Source organism: Anopheles maculipalpis, chromosome 3RL, assembly GCF_943734695.1.
Source record: "Anopheles maculipalpis chromosome 3RL, idAnoMacuDA_375_x, whole genome shotgun sequence".
NCBI lineage: Eukaryota > Metazoa > Arthropoda > Insecta > Diptera > Culicidae > Anopheles > Anopheles maculipalpis.
The window spans coordinates 66,561,919-66,581,956 of NC_064872.1; the positions used below are offsets into that span (position 1 = coordinate 66,561,919).

Consider the following 20,038-nt stretch of genomic DNA (forward strand, 5'->3'; position numbering starts at 1 on the left):
CTGCTCCTCAATAAATATATATATTCATATATTTATATTTTTATACCTAAGACCACTAGCGTTCCGCGTTCTTGTTCTTTTTGCTTTGTTTGTTTTACATTATAAAAAAAGTTACGTTAATCTTAATATGCTTGTAGCAAACGTAATAATTGTTCAATAATTGATAGTGTGTATTCGTGTGTTCGTTAGTGTCGAATATTGGTTTGTATTTTTTTTTTTTTTTGGAAAGGGCAACTATACGGGAGAGGAATGGTGTGAAGGAGGCGACAAGGAAAGGTGTACAGTGGAAAAAATGTGTTTCTTGCAACTCTCACACACTCACACACACACATTCACACTGTCCACAACATTGTTTGGATAAAAAAGTGGCTTATCCATTGCAATCCGTTTGGTAGACTGCCTATACAACGATGAGCCCGCCGCTGCTGCTGCTGCTGCTGCTGCTGCAACTGATGCACTTCCTCGATTACCAGTTACCTGTCTGCGCCTGCCTGCCTAGTGCAGTGCTTTGAAGGCAAAACAATCCAAGATCGCAGCGCACACAGACAGTTGGCTCATCCAATGAATTCATATCTATATCTATAGCTCGGTCCGCTCGGTCTGCTGCCTTGCGCACGGGCAAAGGGCGTACGTTGGGTGTGAAAAGTAGGACAAAAGGGGACGAGGAGTGGATGGGGGAGGTGTATTGTATGTTTGCATTTAGAAATGGTAATTTTTTGGTTCTTTTGATGAGTTTTGTATGCTTTGTTTTGTTCCATTTGCAGGGCGCAATATTCTTTTGCCTCCTTTTTTTTTTTGTTTGTTTGTTTGTTTTCATTTAGCTAAGTATTTGCTTTTTAAATTGGCTTAAATTCAAAAAGACATTAAGTAAATAGTTAATTATTAATAATAACAAATTGGGCTTCTTTGTTTCTGTGTTTTTATGTATGTGTTTCGTGTGTTTTTTTGTTGTTACTGTTTGAAAACAAATCGTGTTGATGTTTGTTTCGTTTAGCTCATAGTTTAAACAATGAAGTTTAGTGTGTTGTTTTTATCTTAACATAGTTTTTTTTTGTTGTAATGTGTAAAATGTGTTTGTGTATGGGTGTGTTTGTTTTTTCTTTTCTCTCTTTCTCTCTCTCTCTCTCTCTTCTTCAATTTAGTATATCGAGTTGTATATATTGTTTAGCTTTGCACGTTAGCTGCAACATCGTTTTGTTTCCTTTGCTTTTTCTGCTTCTTCCGTGTGAATGTTTTCTTCTTTAATTTAACTTCATTTTCAACTCGTGTTTCATACTCCTTGTGACCATTTGCTTGTTTGGCTTGCTTCGTGAAATGTGCCATTTTGTGTTGTGATAAAGTTGTTGTTTCACTCACAATTTTCGATGAATTTTTAGCTTTACCCTTTGCTCTCTGTCTCTCACGCTAAACTCCTTTCCACCAACCGCAAATGGTAGGCTTATTTGGAAGCTGAATGGTAGCAGAGAGAACAAGTTCTGATTGTCCGAACAGAGCATATAACAAGCATAAAACTACGTGCATGGTCACAAACCCAAACTGCTTCACAACGCAGCTGAACGCTCAACAGCACCAACAGATAGCAGCAACAGCAGTTATCATTTTGGATAATTTGCTTCAAAAGCAGAAAAAGAAAACGGCAACACTGTTTGCGCACACTCAAAGTCAATCTATGGTTTAAAGTTGTCTTTGTTTTACCCCATCGCTGGTCGACAGGAAAGGGGGCAAAGGTGGGCTCGTTAATGTTGCTCCAAGTTTGTGCTTTCGTCTTGCAGTCTATTTTGGGGGCAACAAATGGTGCAGTTTGCTGCCTGTTGTAATTGACCACCGAACACCAAAAGCAACAGCAACCAGGAAAACAATTGATCAAGCAGTTTGTAACAGCCCCTAGTGAAATTATTGCTTAATCGTACGCTGATCAATGAGGAGCAACAGGTAAACACCAAAGATAAAAATGCCCTCCTATAGTAACGTTTCTCGATTGGTAAGGCATTTGAAATGTGTAAATTATTTTCTACGGTAATTTTTAAATCAAAACTTTCCTAGCAAGCCTATCATAACCAAATTTCTCTTAGAAAACAAGTTTATCTTCCAATGCTTAAAAATTATTACTTTTTTTTAAACAATTCACTTTTTTAGGTTCTTTAAAACCGCATCCCATTTTCAAAGTAAGATAAATTACGTAAAAGTGTCATACCGTACGTTTCCTTCGTCCTTTCCTTTTTTCTTCTCTCGTTTGCCTTGCATATCAGACTCCATTTTTCCTTGGCACAAACACGATTACCAGCACTACCGCCCTGTGTGACCGTTGGACCGGTCACCAAATGGCTAACGATGGTGAATAAGGATGAGAAGACTTCTGTTTGGTGTTGCTGCTGCTGTCCGCTCAACTGGCTGCACTGCGAAAAGGGATGTTTGCGGTTTTGTTTGTGCTGTTGGTTGATGTTGTTGCACGTTTTTGTTTGTGTTTTTTTCCCTCAATGTATTTTTTTTATCTGGCAAAATTCACGCACACAAGCCTACGGTGTTAATCAAACTCCAGTCCAAAGTACTAGCGATGGTGATCAAATATTGCTTAGTTTGTTTCAATGGTAGCCATTGGTGAATGCCGCTGGAATTAGTTGACCCTGGAACGGATCACGCATCAAGTATGTGTTAGTGAACGACATTGGGCTTACCATTTTAAACGGCTCAATTAGTTTAAATACAGAAATCGCGTTTGATCAAATGCTACCGAACTTACCGGGCTGTAATTTAGCGGGGCACGGCTGACGGCGATCGCTGGGAATCCGGATGGTTGAGGGCTGGTAGCTTGAACGTAACCGACGCTGTCCGCCGCGCTCGAGCTGTACATGTCGATCGTTGGTCCGGGCGAGTTGGCGTTCGGGAAGCCGGCTGCGGTCCGGGTGGTGGTGGTGTGTGGCGATGCTGGCGGGCCAAAACCTTGCGCGGCGGCTGCTGCAGCGGCCTGGTAGTTGTTCATTACTAGAAAATAACAAAAATTGGGAATGAAAATAAAAGCGTTAACAAGTGTTCTGATTGCAGGTTATTTTGTTTCAAAAGAATTTATAAAATTAAGCCCAGGAAGGCATCGTAGAAGTGATACACATTGTTTCAGACATTTAATTTATTTTTCTCTTCGGAATCAATTTACATCACATGCTTTGGTACTAAACTTTAAATTTACTTAATTTAAATACAATCTTTCGCTTTTGCCTTTGATAACGGCCCTAAGGCTCTTTTGGATATCGTTGCCGGCCGCACGGACAACTTCATTCGGCATTTTGGCGCGCATCTAAAACAAACCGTTGGTTTCAATTTTGTTGAATAAACAAAGTGTATCACTTCAAAGATGCCATCCTGTAAAATTTAATTCTTACTGGCAAAATATAGAAAGAATATTAAATTATGAATGATGATGAATGTTGTTATTTACAAATAAAAAACAAATAATTTTAACTTGGAAAACGGTAAGAGAGTAGAACGGAAAAACACAAGTTAATGTAATAGTTTCCGCTGATGTCTAATAAAAACTCATAAAACGGTTCAGAGTTAAATAGTTAAATAGGTCAATTGTAAGCAAGTAGATGCAGAAGGTTTTAAAACCCAATAATGATTCCCATAAACTCAAAAGAATAATATTGTAGAATCATATTTAATAATAAAATGGAAAAAAAGTAAGTATAAAAGTATGTTCCTGAATAAAAAAAAACATACAAATCTGATTCAAAATATAACTTTTAAATAAAAAAAAGAGGAAAAGCTACTACAAAACAACCGATACACAACAATTCAAAAGCTCTTCAATGGAGCAGAGAAACCTACCCGAAAGAGCCTGCGTCAGTAACGGTGTGTTGTTGTTTGGTGTCAATTGCCCATTGGTGATGTCAACTGTCGATGAGAAATGTGGCGAATGTGGCAAAAAGCAGACAGAGAGAAAGAGGGAGAGAGAGAGAGAGAAAACGGAAACAAACACGTTTTACATTAGTAACTAACACAGGTACAATTGATTTGCAATGGCGCAATGGTGGATCAAGGATCGAAATCAAAAAGCAAGTTGAAACACAATTGCTCCGAAGCTAAACAATGATATATTCAGAAAAACAAACGAGGCAAAACTTCTAAAAAAGAGTGTTTAGATGTGTGCTTGTGTGCAAGAGTGTGTAGAACTGAGTTAAATGATTGTAGTGAACAAGAGTGATACATAAATGAAGTAATTCTTCTTCCGTTTCTGCTTGAATTAAAGCTCGACACATTTTAAGTGCAACCGTAGTTTCCCAAACGTTTGAAAGGATGTGTAGCGTTACCTTGTAGTACTCGTTTTGCCTTCAACGTGCGCCCCGGAAAAGCAAATGCGTTTAACGTATATTCTTGTTTATTTGCTTGAAATACTTTTGCTTTTTGTTGTTGGTATATTAGCTTATATTTATAGTTGTTGCTTTCAAGATGAGATCAATTTTACTTATAATTTATTCCTCACAGATTCGGACAGTTCTTTAGATTAAATGGTTCAAACCGAGGAGCTAAACAAAGCTAACTAAGAACCTAATCAGATTATCGATCGATGAAGATATTAGAAGAGATAAAAAGAGGGAGAGAGAGACCTAGAGCAATAGACAAAGGGCAGTAAACTATAAAACAGAAAACCCAGCAAACAAAACAAGACTCTTTTCGAAGGTGTAATCTATCATAGCCTACGGTACATTGAACATTTTTATTGACGAGTCGTCGAGGTGGCCAACAAAACAGAACATGTATGTACAGTACAGTCTTGGCTTGGGCCAGCGCGTTCCAATCGTTCGTCTCGTTCCAGTTGTGTTGCACTTTAGGGCTCGGAGTTCCAACTTCCACCAAGTTAGGCTGACAGATTTAATGACATCCATTGCACAGTACCGGCACCAAGTTGTGTAATTATGATCATTTACTTCGCAAACAATTAGTTTCGTATATCCGCACACCGCGCCGAGCGCAATCGTTTTCCAATAGCAATCATTCCCCGGAATCCTGGGCGGGACTTGTTTGGAGTTGGGCATAGGTTACAGGGCCATAAAGAGAAAAACTTCCTTCTGTGCTACCGTCCTACGTATGGTATGTTTTCGTCTCGATTCTGCTTGGTGGAGACACACTCTCACACAGGGCAGGACATGGGACTTGGAGAAAAATAAGATCATTCCAGCGAGTGAGCAAGAGGAGTCGTTGTTTATGCTGTAAAAACATCGCACTCTCTGGAGGAGCGGGATAAATGAGGTGGTGAGTGGGACCGACCGTCATTGAACACGGTACGCGAGGGGTAGCAAAAAGTCATACTTTGGACATTGGCAAATAAAAACAGACTTCTGGCGCCGATAAACTTTTTACGCCACCCGGGGAGTCTTCGACATTCTTCTTTCGCACTCTCGCCCACGGTGTCTTTTCGATCTAACGAGTTTCCACTTGAACTTCTGCTTATGTGTGCGTGTGTGTGTGCGTGTTTGTTTGCATAGATGTATCCTCGATTTCTCGCAAGATACGTAACTTTGGTTTGGTAGTTATTTTCCTGCGAGGCAACAGGATCCAAAGCATAGTCGCACAATTGAAATGCCGCTCGTTCGGTACTATTTTGTCCCATTTGTTTGCTGTACGGGACGGGTACACCGACATTACGTACGGGGGATTGTTTTTTTCCCTCTCCGATCACGACGACCAAGCAGAATCCGAAGTGTTTGTTTTGCTAGTGACGGTTAGCCAGCCACCGAAAGTGCCCTGTAGCGGCTGCGAGCGCGACAAAGGGAAATTATTTTAATATACTTAATGCGTAATGCGTTTACTGCTCATTGGCTACGGCTAAGTTTTGGGTAAGCGTCGGACGGCATCGGTCGAGGGAAAATTAGTTCCAACGAATGATTTTTCCGGCAGCGTTGAGCATTTTTTTTCTTCACCCTCTTCCGGCACGAACAGCAGACCAGTGTCACAATGACGCTCGCGCGTATTTGTGTGCCATAAATTAGTAGTGAAAGTTTGAACATGGTGAATGCGGATTTTTCGAATCGAAAACAAATTGAAAGAAACATGGAATCGGAAGAAAGTTTTGCACAGACAGGCGAAGTCTAATTGCTCGAGTACGCTGGTGGCACTTTGTTTTTGCAACTGTTCTGCGTGCTTGTTGAATTTGTTGTTTATTTAAAAAAATAAGTAGATTACTGTCTTTGGCGTTCCGCTTTTTTTTGTCCTTCGATATTAAAGGAAACTTCGAAGGGCGCTACAGTTAAAAATTTATATTCCTGCCCTTTTTTCCAATCTCCAATCTCGTATTGCAAAAACGATGGGCAAACTATTCAGCAGTGAGGTGAAATAAACACCCAGCAAAATGGGGGACGGTCGTGTGGTTAAATTTTCACCATCCGTTACTCCAACGAGGTGTCAAAATGAGTTTCACTGCCGTGGTGTAAAACGGTGCCGCCGGTCACGAATAGTATTACTAGTCTGGGTGCGTTCGGTTTGGCACTTTCACTGACAGTTCGATTATAAAATTCCCAAAACTATACGGCTGGAAGCGTCGGGAGGGCCACCCATCCCTACATGACGCTGGAATTCAGGCATAAGCAGTCAGCCATAAAACAATTTTTTTTTTCAAGGTCTTTGTCGAAGCTGACGCCTATTAATAGTACCGAAGAAAAAACTGAGCAGGTTTCACCTGTCAGGAACTTTTGTGTATTATTTGTACTTAATTTTCTTTGTTGGCGTTGAAGGAAAATCGATTTTTGAGCCCCATTGAACACAACTGGAAGGATACGTCGATTTAGTTTAAATTACCTCTTTTTCTAGGGATTGATGCGCAACGGTTGCTTTCACTTTTCATTACAAACAAACTGTTACACGCTATTTATTAAATTACACTAGCTACTTTGCTGCACCATCGGCAGTGAGGGTTCATTAAGGAAGAAGGTGTATCATGTTTTGCTTACATACACGCCGAAAGTACACTTTTGGGGCGGAAATGTCAACATATGGAACACATTATTATCCTAAGTTAGTATAATCAACTAAATATACTCTTTTAATTTATGTAAGAGAAAACAGTTGTAATTATAAAAAAAACGTAACAAAACTCCCTAAGCTAATGGTGGCGTATATGTGCTTTTTTGATATAATACTGTCGGTATAGATATGGATTTTAGGAGGTTACAAAAAGAAAAACGGTATTATTACTGCTAATGGCAGCTAAATCCTCTAGAGAGACAAAACGCTTTCAGTAAGTAACAGAAATTTTGTTTTGGTTTTATTAGCTGTTTTGTTAAGTATCTACAGATGATAGGAAGAGAGTAACGAATTATTTCAGTTGGTAAAATAATTTTAGTAGCGCATTAAAGGAACTCATTTTTTGCTTTTATCGATGAAAATGAGTTACTTTTTCTTGCAGCTTGAGTTAAGCAAAACTTTAAACCAATTGTTTGTAATTAACTAGTGTTTGTACGGTATAACACATTTGCTTTTGTTTGGAAAACACATACTAAGGCTTCCTTTTCAAAGGTTGGGAAAACTTTCAATTTGGGTGTAGTTTAAGGTTTTAGATAGTGTGTAAATGTTTTTGTGTAGAACATTGATTGATCAGGAGCTTTAAAAGAAAAAAATAAACTGAATCACCACACGCTAATATTTTTGTTTTGTTTGTTTTTTTTTTTGTTAAGAAAACCAGTAAATAACAAACAACTATTCTAGGAGCTTTGCAGAGAAATAGTTTGTTCAACCGAATGAAATTGTCTACTAAAATGGGAGCTATTCTAGAGAAATAAGTATTAAAAGGTTTGATGCGTGGTGTTATTGGTTCTAAACCGCTGTTCAGTTATGACTCGTTGTGAAATGAATGTTTAAATATTTGAGCTAAGTTCATCTATAAAACACACTCTTGTAAACCACAGCTATAAAACACACCGTTTTATGAAGTAGAATGTATCATTTTTAAAATTGGTTACACGTTTGTAGATAAAGCAATAAATTAACTCGCAAGGAAGAAAATCCAAACACACACACACACGCACGCTCACACAAAAATTGAAAATGAAGGCGTGAAAAATGGTAAATCCAATCTTGTCTACTAATACTAAAATTTGTGATTTTTCAGTTGATATTCTATAAATGAAAATTTACGCTTAAACTCTCAAAAGACACACGCACATACTGCAAACACACGCAAACGCACACAAATGGTTTTGAGTAGAAGAATAGTACGCGCGACATGTTTGTATTACTGATGGTAATGGCAGGAAGATTAGATTGATCGCTCCTTTCTATACTAATATACAACACACCACCGTTTAAAGTGTTCGTTTCTGTTAAGATTATCATTTTTACTATAAACTATTACTATTCCCAACACACACACACACACGCACACGCTAGACGCAACGCTTCGCTATCCATAAATACTGAAGCGAGGAGTCGTGGGCTAGACAGAACTTTCTGTCACTGTTTCTATTTATCGCCTAACTATGTTTAGGAAAAAACTTTGAAAGAAAACCAAAGAAACAAATCCAGTCTGGTGAAGGCACTGAACACTTACACGGCTCTAACATTATTCTCCGATCGATGGCAACTAGCGTCCGATCGGCTAACGAACGATTTGCATATGCCCAATACGGTTGTGTATCGTCTTGTTTCCTTTCTCTCTGTTTTGTGTATGATTTTTTTAAAATTATTTTGTTTCTTAATTTTAAATGTGTATCATTTCTCTGCATTAATTCACTTTGTTGTTAATTCGCTGAATGTTTGTTTTGCTTATAAATTACCAGTTATTTTCTTTTTATGATTTTTTTCTCGCATTTCTCTTATGACAAAAATCATTGGACAAGCATTTTGTTTTTCGGCACAACAAAAATTGCACTACGTTTAAATGAAATCGAAAAAATCACATAGTTTTCCAAACGGAATGGAGAAGTTTCCAACAGATTGACAAGCGGAACGAAACAATATTCTGTTTTTTTCTTGTTGTTGTTTGCGCACTTCAACTCATAAATAAATAGCTACCGATGCAATGCTTTTAGCCATGACGAATGTTGCATGCCAATTGAAAGTGTGAGCTGTCACGGTTGTTTATACGCGTCGGTTATATTTGCTCCCTGTCTCCCGGCTCACTCATGCTTGTGTAGTTTTTCTTCCAAAATTTAGATTTTTTAAAGCATTTTTGGCAGCCGGACTCCGGAAGAGCGGCGAGATATTCGATACATTCGCTGGCCGTAGCGTCTAGTTGAGCTGTCATGTGTTGCCCTTTTTGTACGCCGGCTGGACGGTTGTTCAATGCAGTGAGTAAATTCATCTATTCCGACAGGTTCGGTAGTTCAACTGACAATGCACGCTTCGAGATGATGTTACGACCAAACCTAATGGTTTCTTTCTAGCGTTTACGCTTCCTTTAGTGGGCGGAAATGAACGTTATGAAATTCATAACAACAAGCGTTCCCCATCGTTTCCCGATCATTTTTTTCACCAAATAGACTCGAGTTGACGATTCTCAATGAAGTATACCCATAGCAGAAGTGAAACATAACAACGAAACTTAGAACGAAAAAGTGATTTGATGGCATGAATAACAGCGTGAACGTTTGAAAGTATAGTTTTTGCTTTGGGAAAATTAAAGCAAAAGTAACAAAGGCAACGATTGCAATGAAAATAAAGCCGATTTTTGTGCTGTGGCTGGAGGTAGTTGTAGCTGGGTTTGAGTTGGTGTTGAATCGTCTTAATAGCTTCTTTTTGTAAGTTTGTTTTAAACTGTAGGTATTGTGATAAATGTTGTAAAACTCACAATATTTTTGACAAACCCTGTTTTAAAATAAAAACTATTTGAAGTTAAATGTACGAATGTGTTTTGCAATTATTCTTTTATAATGCAATCATAACTAGGATGGAAAAAAAATCCTTATCATCCTCGTTAAAATATCGTTCGAAAACAGGCACACACTCACAGTCTCGCAAACTTTCGTGTTCATGGTGCTGTAATCGAAAGAAAATCTGCGTAATGTATTCATCAAAAATCTTATAAATCGTACAACTTTATTCATCAAGCTAGTTTTCACCGTGTATCGTTTACAACCCCACGCCCCACAGTGATCCGACTTGCGACGGGTGATTCGTGTGTATACTCGTCGACGAGTGCACACAATTTTGCTCATTATATTAATGATCTCCCGCTGTGCTTCGAGCCGTACATCGGTGCAAGTTGATTGGTAGGATAAGCGAGCAAGAAAACTAAACTTTTTCATCCCATTCCACACCTTCCATTCATTGCGATGGAGGCGCATGGTGTTTCACGTGGCGCGCACGTGATGGAGGCGCATGGTGGTGGTTCAGCAAGCGTAATGAAAGAGCGAGAAAAAAGCGAGCTAAAATAGGCTTCCCGCAACCCAACGCTACGGCTAGCGAAAGGCATAACAGCAGCACTAAGGTAATGTTTGCTGGCCGCGAATCGAGTAATCCGATTCCCGCACTCGCGTGCAGTTGGGATGTGGGAAAAGTTTTCCGCGGGCCACAAATATTGAACACAAAATGAGCAGCTCGCTCAAGAAGTTGTGTGTGTGTGTTGTGTAACGGGGAAATTTATCTCATAGATTTTCTGTACCTCGCAAACACACAAGTAAAAGGACTCCGGCTGCTGTTCAGTGCAGTGAGGGAAAAAAACTTCATCCAGGTGTTGGAATGCGCGGAGTCTCGCACGATCGGAAGATTTTAGATGAAGCATTAGGTGCCCCTCCCCGGCCTGCCCAACCAAAGTTCGTCGAAAGCCAAATGACGGATACCTGCCATTCTACTGGCAGCTTGTGGAATGTTTGAAAAAGCACAGCTACCGCTTGCTCATCTTCCACCCAAAAACCGGTGGCTCTTGACTAAAAGTGTTTCGGTACCAGACGTGGCATCAATATTTCATCGAAATTCAACGTAATTACGCAAGGCTGTGCCAGATACTGCCTTCGGTTCCTCGATTACAAATTTTGGGTAGGAACAGGAATGGCAAAAATGGGGAGAAAGAAACAAGGGGTGGGAAAAAGTTGAAAAACGATGAGAACCAAAACTGCTGCTGGTGGCATCATGCCGTCGAATCTTGTAACATTCGATATTTCATCCCTCAACGCTGCTAGAACCACGTGAATCCATCGTCTTCGTCGTCGATCGACGCTCCAGCCAGCACAGTTGGTAAGAGCATTGATAGAAAATAATACCACCAGCAAAGGAGACTTACATGATGCGCCAGTAAAGATGCTGCTGCTGCTCCTTCCCGTAAAAGTAAAAGGAACATTTTCTTCTTTCTATTCTGCCCAACACAGTACGAGCCGCAGCATCACGTCACACAACTTCATTGTCCAAAAAATGCAAATGCTGTATCGTATTCACATTATGTAAGCATCTTCGTGCGCTCGCATAAGAAGCGCCCGAGCAGCAGGGCGGGCTGATGTTATGTAATGAAGCGCACGCATCGCCACACGGCTGCCACACGAACGGTTGCGGTATTAGGTAACCGGTCACAAAACCATCCTGTCAGTTTCACTTTGTCGAAAAAAGGGCCGGGAAGCGCGAATAAAATTAACTGTCTTGCGAGATAAAATCGCAGCTGTCAATATTCCGGATGAAGCAGCAGTAAGTTGTGTAACAACGGTGCGTTGTTGTGATTAAACTTTCCTCTGCAAAAATGGCTGTACCAGTACAGAACGCATTCTTGGCCGAAGTAAAAAAAGGGTTTTAATATTTTATTCTCTCTTTTGCAACCCTTGATTCACGCAAACGAGTTTATCGTTTTACGAAGTTGGCAAATCAATTTAAATGTAAAAACAAACATATTCAACCTACGTTACCGACTTTGTTTTATTTATTGCTTCCTAGCTAGCCCACAGCGAAGGCATCATAATCGAAGGTACATCCCTTGTCATGTTAGATTGAACGTTAGTAGAGGGAGAAAAGAAGCAAAAATTTGAAGCAAAAGAGTCCCTACAATCATGACAAAAAATAAATAAAGTGTCAACAATAATCTTGGCCAACATAAATTTGGGTATGACAGTTTTTGGAGCTTTCGGCTCTGCTTTTGTTTTTATCTTCATTCCTCGGAGAAAAAAAACACACACAATCCCCTAAGCAAGCCACAGGGGACATCGTTGGGAGGCTGTTTTTGCCAATTGTACGTTCGGCTATTAGTGATGACATGGGGATATTTTGTTGAAGGGGTTTTTTTCTGTTCACTGGTAGCGTCTTACGGTTCTTATAACCCTTCTAGCGTGTTATGACAAACGTTTTTCATTCTTTTCCCATTTTTGGGGAAAAGTTGCGATAGCAAAAAAAAAAAACCCGAAAGAGATATTACTTTTGTATTAAATTTAGGTTTTAAATATGTCACATCGAGTGTTAGACTCTGAGGTATTGTCGGAAGCATGATATAGTGATTAAAATGGGGCTTTTGTTCATACGGGTTTCACTTCGCCGAACGATAAACCTCACCGAGTATGTGTAGGTGTCACCGTGAAGGGATGTCGCAAGGTTTTCCTTTACATTTCGAGCAAAGCAGAATAAAAAGGCTTTTTTGTTCTGTAATGGCTTATGTGACAAAGATTTTCTTATCCTTGCTCTACCCTGCCAAAATGATTGTTGGATGTTACAGTTCTAATTCTTTACGCCAGATGCTATTTGGGCTTTTTCGTATGTGTGTGTGTGTGTTTCTGTGCGCGTGAAAATGTGGGCACGTTTAACCGAGGCCAACCCTTAATGATCGAGGGTGATAAAGAGGTGGATAGTAATTAGGACGATTGAGGATGAATGTCAATGTTTGAACAAGGGTACGATGGTATCCACCACCAGCACCGGATTGCCCAACAACCAGCCAGCACTGGTATGGTCAGGTGTCAAAGCGAGCGGGAAAGTCAACGGTTGATGAAGGAAAATGGTGGCTTTTTCTTTCCTCCTTCCAATGCCCAACCACATCTACAAATGGCGAGAGGGCTCCATCGCTCTAATGACATTTTTGCGACACATGTCGTAATCAGTCGAAGGCGTTCCGAATAAGGGACGTTCCGTTCTGCGCTGTCGCACAGAGCTTGCTTGCGTTCAGTGGTGGTTTTTGAACGAGAACAGGCGCCAAAATTTGATTCATAACAGCGTTTAAAGAAGGTTACCATACACATACATCCACCGTACAGATGCCAAACGGCTGACACTTTCCGGAATGTCCGTCCGTCTTTTGCTGAGGACGTGGCGAGGAAATTACTCGCTTGCCTAACATGGTTTAGACAATATCCTTCCCGGGGTACCTCTTTTGCTACCGGTCGTACGGAGGTACGGTTTGATCACGCTGTCTGTGGCTCATCTTAAAGGGCCATTGAAGGACGAGACCCAACCGTGCATCGGGTGGAGTTTGAAAAGTTTAATTTAGTGCTAACATCTGGCTTACGATCGCTGTATAGACGACACTGTACGGTACGGTGGCTTGGGAATGTGAGAAGTCAACGGGCGATTTAATACAAAAAAGCACCAACCGAAATGATGGAACATCCATGAAAACTACTTTTTTAGATTAAAATGTTTACAACAAAAACGAAACTTTCAAACGTATATTTTTCATGCCACAGAATGGAAGAAACAAAAGCAAATTTAAAGGAAAATAATACATCTGCAATAAAGCTGCTTGTTTTGCACAATTGGATATTTGCTCACATTGTTTCTTTTTATGTGTGTGTGGGTGCATTTTTTTACTTATGGTAAAACGGTTGATGTTAAACATTGATAGTTGAATATTCATATCATAAACTTTGGCATTTTTGTGCGTGTTTTGCTGTTTTGCGTTTCGTTAGTTTTGTGTGTTTTATCTTATTCAATTATGTTGCGTATAATTTTTGTTGCATGTTGCAGCAGATAAGCATAAGTTTGCTTGTTACTAGATATCAGTTGCGTAAATTGTAAGCAGAAAATAAGGCCCAATCGACCCATTTTCTAAACAAGTTATAAAATTCGCCATAAAGTCGCTTCTTGCATTGTGATTGAGATTCATTTTGGCTTCTTCCTTTGATTCAAAATTTGATTTTCTTGTTTGTTATATTGGCTTGCAAGTTTGATCTTTTTATACCTTTAGACCACTAACAAAAACATTCTAAACATGCAAGACTAGAATCTTGCCTTCGTTGTTTGAATTTAAGAAAATTAATCACTGAAATCTCCCAAAATGTGTACTTTTCTCTTTCTCGTTTTGCTTGTACATTTTAATTCGTTTGGCTAGCTGTAACATCATTGCTTGTTTAATGACGAATGAGTTTTGTGTCGTTGTAAAGAAACATATTTTTCATTAAAAATGAAAATTTATCTACTTTACATAATTCTGCTGACCGAATCAAATGAAATACGCAACATTACATGCACCATCAAAATGTCGCGTATTGAAAACGGAGTTTCTCGGAAAACTGAATCATGTTAATTTTTGCTTTTGCCCAATTAGTCGCACGAATTGCACTTTGTGCTCGTGTTTGTGGTTGTACTGCCGCCCCCTGAACTGAGCACACTGTCTCACCTTCGTGCAAAACACGAAATCGACACGAAATAAATTAAATATTCATGCGCGCAAAGAGAGCATGATAACAGATGATGTTTTTTTTTCTTCTTCAAATTTCTCCTGCCACCATCCCATTTGCTGGGTGGTTTTCCCGCCATACCAACCCACTCGAATGGTGGATCAATTAATGGCACGGGTTTGTGCGAGGAAAAAAAAAAACAATCGGGTGGGAACAAAGCCGGCCCAGTGGCAGTAATGGGCTATGAAATGGTTAAGGTAAAATCGGTCCGATTCGGTGTAAAGGTTTAGAGGCAAGCAACCACCCCAGCAAACCCGTGCTCGGGCTATCATGCATTAATGATCAAGGGCTAACCACCAGCCTGCTTCCGATGGTGTGTTCAGCAGTGTCCAGTAGGAAGATGATGGCGTTTCTGTGTTTTGCGCTTGATTTCGCTAACCTTTCGCCGGGTTGATTGTTTCTTGTGCGGAATGCGGGTGGTGGGGAAAATTTATTTGCAAAACCAAAAACAAAACACAGCAGCAACAACATTTTCCTTTTGCTTTGCTCTTTGTGTTATAAAGTATTAGAAAAATTTACTCTCCACGTGATCTGAACCATTCGAACAACATCGATAGCAACTACGAATGGATGTGAAAGAATCCTTTCGACGCTGTTCGACACCGACGTGCTGATGTGTTTCTGTATGTGGTTTGAATTTATTAATGTATTCATCATTTTCATTTATTCACACCAACGGATTTGTAAAGAATGGTTTTTGTTGTTTCATTGGTATTTTGCTGGCTTGCTGTTGATTTATGTGAGTTTTTCCTACCTATTGGAACGATTTATGTTTTGTTACGTTTTTCGCTAGCCATTTTTTCTCATTTCTTAGGTAAAATATAAATTATAAATTGCTTTAAAATGATTCAATTTCTGAATCTGAAAAATTTCAATTTCGTATGGTGCAATCGAACGGTTTGTTTATGACTTTGAGTAGAATAAACATTTAATTTTCAATAAAGTTTCACAATAATTTTGCTCCAAAATGTAAATCATAGTCTCTTCATTTTCGAAACATCGGACGCCTATCATGTCGATGCTTTTGTATGGATAAATTATTCAAAATACATGATGAACAGTCATTAACGTAACCTTTTCTTTGTTTTTTATGTTTTGAATTGGTTTACTCAGCGCAACACACGGGAACGAGGTGAAAAACGACAACAATGTGACATACGGCGAAGCTTTTTTTCTTGTGTATGCGGCAGTGTTAGTGAGGTGGATGGGTGTTGGAATTGGAGTATCAAGGGAAGAATAGGAAATGCAATGATTTTGGTTTTTGTTCTAGACTTGGGCACGAATTTAAAAAGTTTTATCGAAAAAAAGCAGAAAATATGGAAATGTTGAAAGATTCTCCACCATCACCAGCAAATCTGCATTAAACAATCAGCAAAATATGTAGCTTGAATCAGCTCTGAAGCACTTATTCATTTGGCAAGTCTTTTGGTAGCATTTATTTTCACTTCCATGTTGCAAAGTGTTCTGACAGAATGCGCCATTTCACAGAAACTCACGTAACCCTGGCTTGTCCACCCCAGTTTGTCCTTTACATAATACCGTACACACACTCACACAAACGATTGTTCGCTTCGAATGGTGATTTATTTCGATCGGCATCATTTATTATTCATGCCGTAAATGTGTAGGATCATTCCCCAGACCACCGATTCGAATTCACTCATCACCAGTCTCCAGCTGAACCCGGTTCCGGGTCGGTTATCTGTCTCCGGTCACTTTCCCTCCTCCTTGCCCCTACCGCCAACCCAGTCAAAATTGCTCACCTGCAACCGCACCCTCCCACAACATGTCCGTTAGGCAAATTTTCACCTTCCGTTAGGCAACACACGTGTGATGACCGGTATTCATCACGATGTTAGAATTTGTAATGAAAATGTTAATTTACCCTCAAACCAAAAACATCATTTAAAATGCATTCGCACTTTGCGTTGCACACGGCCCGCCCCATCCACCCGTCGGATGGGTTTGGAAATTATCTTGCCACTTTACCGGTGTAACCAACTTGACCCATGGTTGCCATGGTGCGTTCGATCACGAATTAGGTGTGATAGTTGTGCCAGCGTGCCATTAAACGTGCATCGTTGCATCGTTGTGTGTGCGTGAGTAGCATGGGGTTGGAAAATAATAAGGATTGGGCGGAATTTAGCTAACCCAATTCGATTGAAGTAAAGTTAGCCAAAAAGAAGTTCAAGAAGTCGCCTTTTCCAGTGTTTTAACAATAATAAATTTCTCTCGAAGATTTCTGGCAACGACAAATTTCCACTTGATTAGAGGAAAGTAGTGCAAATCAAAATACAAACACTTCGCTCCAGCGTTCACTTCCACTCAAGCACACAAGCACACCGACACGAAATGGAAATGCAAATTGGAAATTGCCAGCAAACCGTAATGACTTAATTTGCGTTATCGATTTCGTGAGTGGATTAGCTCCGATTTTGCAAATGTTTGTGGACAATCGGTACGTGAGCAGTTCGGGTACGCAAATACCCATGTTTGCAAAGCACTGGCTACCAGTTGTTGCGCGAAGCTTTGCACAAAAACCATTCCGAAAGCGAGGCGCGATTGTGGTAAAATTTAATGTTGTTCCAAGAGTGCCATTTTTGATGTGCTTGGCATAATACTTTGGCCGTGTTTTCGGGTGCCATTTAGGGTGATGTACAACTGTATTTGTTTTATTGATTGGAAAATATTTGAAGCATGCTTCACTGTGGATGTGGCTTTTTTTTTATTCATAAAGGACGGCCAACTGTGGATGTGGCTTTTCTTTACTAAAGAGCGATGCAAAATATCGCTGAAATGCTTTTCGATTCATTGGAATTTTAGAACAATTCATAAAATGCCAAGAAAAGTATTTTACAATAATTAAAAACAAATCATATTTAAGGTTTAAAATTAATATTTATTCAAGTGACAGGTGTGTCTTAATGAAAGTTTGTTTTTCCAAGCATGTTAACATACATTTATGTTGTGTTTTTGTGACGTCATAGCTTTTAAACTTATGTTTTATTGTTTTGTGTACTTTTCATTGCAGAAAATTAAAAAAAGAATTGTGTATTTCCATTTCCATTTTTGGTAAGAAAAAAATTTACTATTAAAATAACTTTCGATGATTTGACGAGTTTTTTTTCTTTAGAAACAAAATTGTTCAAATTTTCGATTTGTTTGAAAAAAGACAATATTTTCGTGTCTGGTGCCACTATTCTCTTTTACAACGTCATCTCAACCCGCAGCTCCCCCGCGCTCAGGAGGATGATGTCGACGGACCCATACTTAGATAGTCACCCATGATGATACGGTTCTCGGGCATAACACCCATCACACCTGTTGCGTGCCCCACGGTGCAGTAGAAGTGACAGGTTTACGCATGAAAAATGGGATAGTGATGATGCACGAAGCGATAGCGAAAGGTACGTGAAACAGAAGAAAGAAAAGAACGTAGAGAAAAGAAAGGAAAGAAAGAAAGAGAAAGAGAAAAAGAAATTTCAGAAAAATAAGTCCAAAAGAAAAGTGAAAGGAAAACAACTTCGAACAAATAATGGAAAACAAACTAGAACACACACACACACTTGGCATATAAAACATAAATAATAGAAGCAGATTAGAAAAACATAAAAAAAAACTAAAAAACACACACTCACTACAAACGATAAAACACAAAAAAGAAACACAAAAAACGGGTTACACTAATCTGAAGAAAAAGTTCGATACACGCTTTTTATCTAACGCAAGGATAAAATCAAGATGAAAATAAGAATGCTAAACACCAGAACGGTAATGCCCATCTGCTTGTAAGCGGTATAACAACAGCACCACAATTAAAACGAAAACCTCGCACAAATCGGTTTTGATAGTACGGACAGGTCCGACAGCATAACTGTCTTGCGGGACAATAAAAGCCATTTTGGGTGAACGCACATTAACATATAAGATGGGACGTACCCTCACATAGCATATGCGCACCCATTGCTCTAGACTAACAGCCAAGAGCACTTCGTTCCGTATATTACAAGCAATTCTAGCGCTACAAACAACATCGTCCCGCCGTGCACAAGATAAAACGCTAGGGCAATAGATTTCGCGGTCAGGCTCGGTGGTGGAGTGTACTTTGGTGTACGTGGCTCATTCGACGCGAAAATTTTTGGCTAACCATTGTTGCGGGCATCGTGGGAACAAAGCATAGCGTCGTCGTTTGGTTGGGCGATGCATCGGAATGGCTTCATTCGGGGCGGTCCATTTTTCGGTTGCTCCAAACGGCTCGGAATGCTCGTTAGGAAAGGAAAGCGATGGTTGAGTATAAAGTACTCGATGGTTGGCTCGTAAAAGTGGCTTAGTTGTGAAGCAATGATGGGTGTGCATGGCGATAGTTTTCCACGGTGTATTATTGCTGTAGTGCATGTATTGTCTGTGTTTTTTTATTTATTTTGCAGATGAAGTTGAAAATGTGTCACTGCGGAGCGAAAGTTTACTGTCGTTTTGTTTTTAAAGGATTGCGTAGTTTTGTTAATTGGATCATTTTTCCCTACCATACATTGGGTCGGAATTGTTGCGGATAATAATATAAAAATGCTAAAATCAAGTGTGCATTTATAATAACAACAAATAGACGTGAAACATTGCATGTTTTAATAACCGGATAGTGTTTACAAAACCACGGTTTGACTAGAAATATTCACTCACCACCGGTTTTGCGAGCGCGGGACCGCTTAATTGCTCAATTAGCTTATCTGATTGAAATGAAAACTAACATCCCATTACCTCTGGGTTTAAGGGCGTACCCTTTGCGACGTGGTTCACAACAAAACGTTCGGTTTTGTTTATGGTTTTTTGCCTTTTAATTTTTCTAACCCAGAAGCTGGTTGCTCTAGCGATTTTCCACCGCCACCGTCCAGCCTGACCAGTACATGCTGGTCGCCTGCTGGGTGCATTTTAACAACGGTTATAAACGTCGAGCTAAACCGAGAACTATCTCACATGCACTCACATTGGTGTTGGTGCCAAGCAAGCACAACACTTTCCCTAAAAACCCACCCTTCCCCGTACCACCAACGACCGGTGACTGGCCGATGCCGTACGTAAAAGGTTCATAGTCCATTAAAAATACTTAACCTGAACAACCGGCTCCAAATCGTTTCGCTAACAATGCTCATAAAACTTCGCCTACCCACTTCGAGGGACGCTTGTGCTTAACGAATTGCTGCCGGAAGGTATCTTGGTATGCCGTGCCATAGCGAAACCGTGGCCGGAAAACTTCAACACACACACGCGCTCCAGTGGAAGCTCTGGTGCACACGGGTTGAGGTTCCGCTACGGCACGGTGGAAAACCATCAAACCGTTCCAAAACGGGGTGGGCGCAAGCAGCGTTAACTACCTCTAATTAAAATGCAAATCTACACCTTAAGCTAACGCCAGCAGGATGCAATTTTCCGAGGCATGAAGGCAGGATAAAGACGCTAGCCAAATGGGATCG

General features: G+C 39.9%; 1 protein-coding gene across 7 annotated transcripts in view; it reads right to left on the reverse strand.

Annotated features, from left to right (window-relative positions):
* Positions 1-2,491: 2,491 nt before the first annotated feature.
* The window catches only part of LOC126562505 (RNA-binding protein Musashi homolog Rbp6), a 584,848-nt gene continuing 567,301 nt past the window's right edge, over positions 2,492-20,038 (reverse strand). For 5 of the 7 annotated variants that reach the window (XM_050219028.1, XM_050219027.1, XM_050219026.1 and 2 more), the window contains 3 exons: positions 3,823-3,888; positions 2,741-2,982; positions 2,492-2,624 (listed from right to left, as the gene is read on the reverse strand). In XM_050219028.1, the coding sequence (XP_050074985.1) occupies positions 2,583-2,624; positions 2,741-2,982; positions 3,823-3,888 (350 nt within the window). In that variant the 3' untranslated portion in view covers positions 2,492-2,582. The remainder of the gene's footprint in view (positions 2,625-2,740; positions 2,983-3,822; positions 3,889-20,038) is intronic. The other 2 variants (XM_050219030.1, XM_050219029.1) reach the window with 1 other exon arrangement.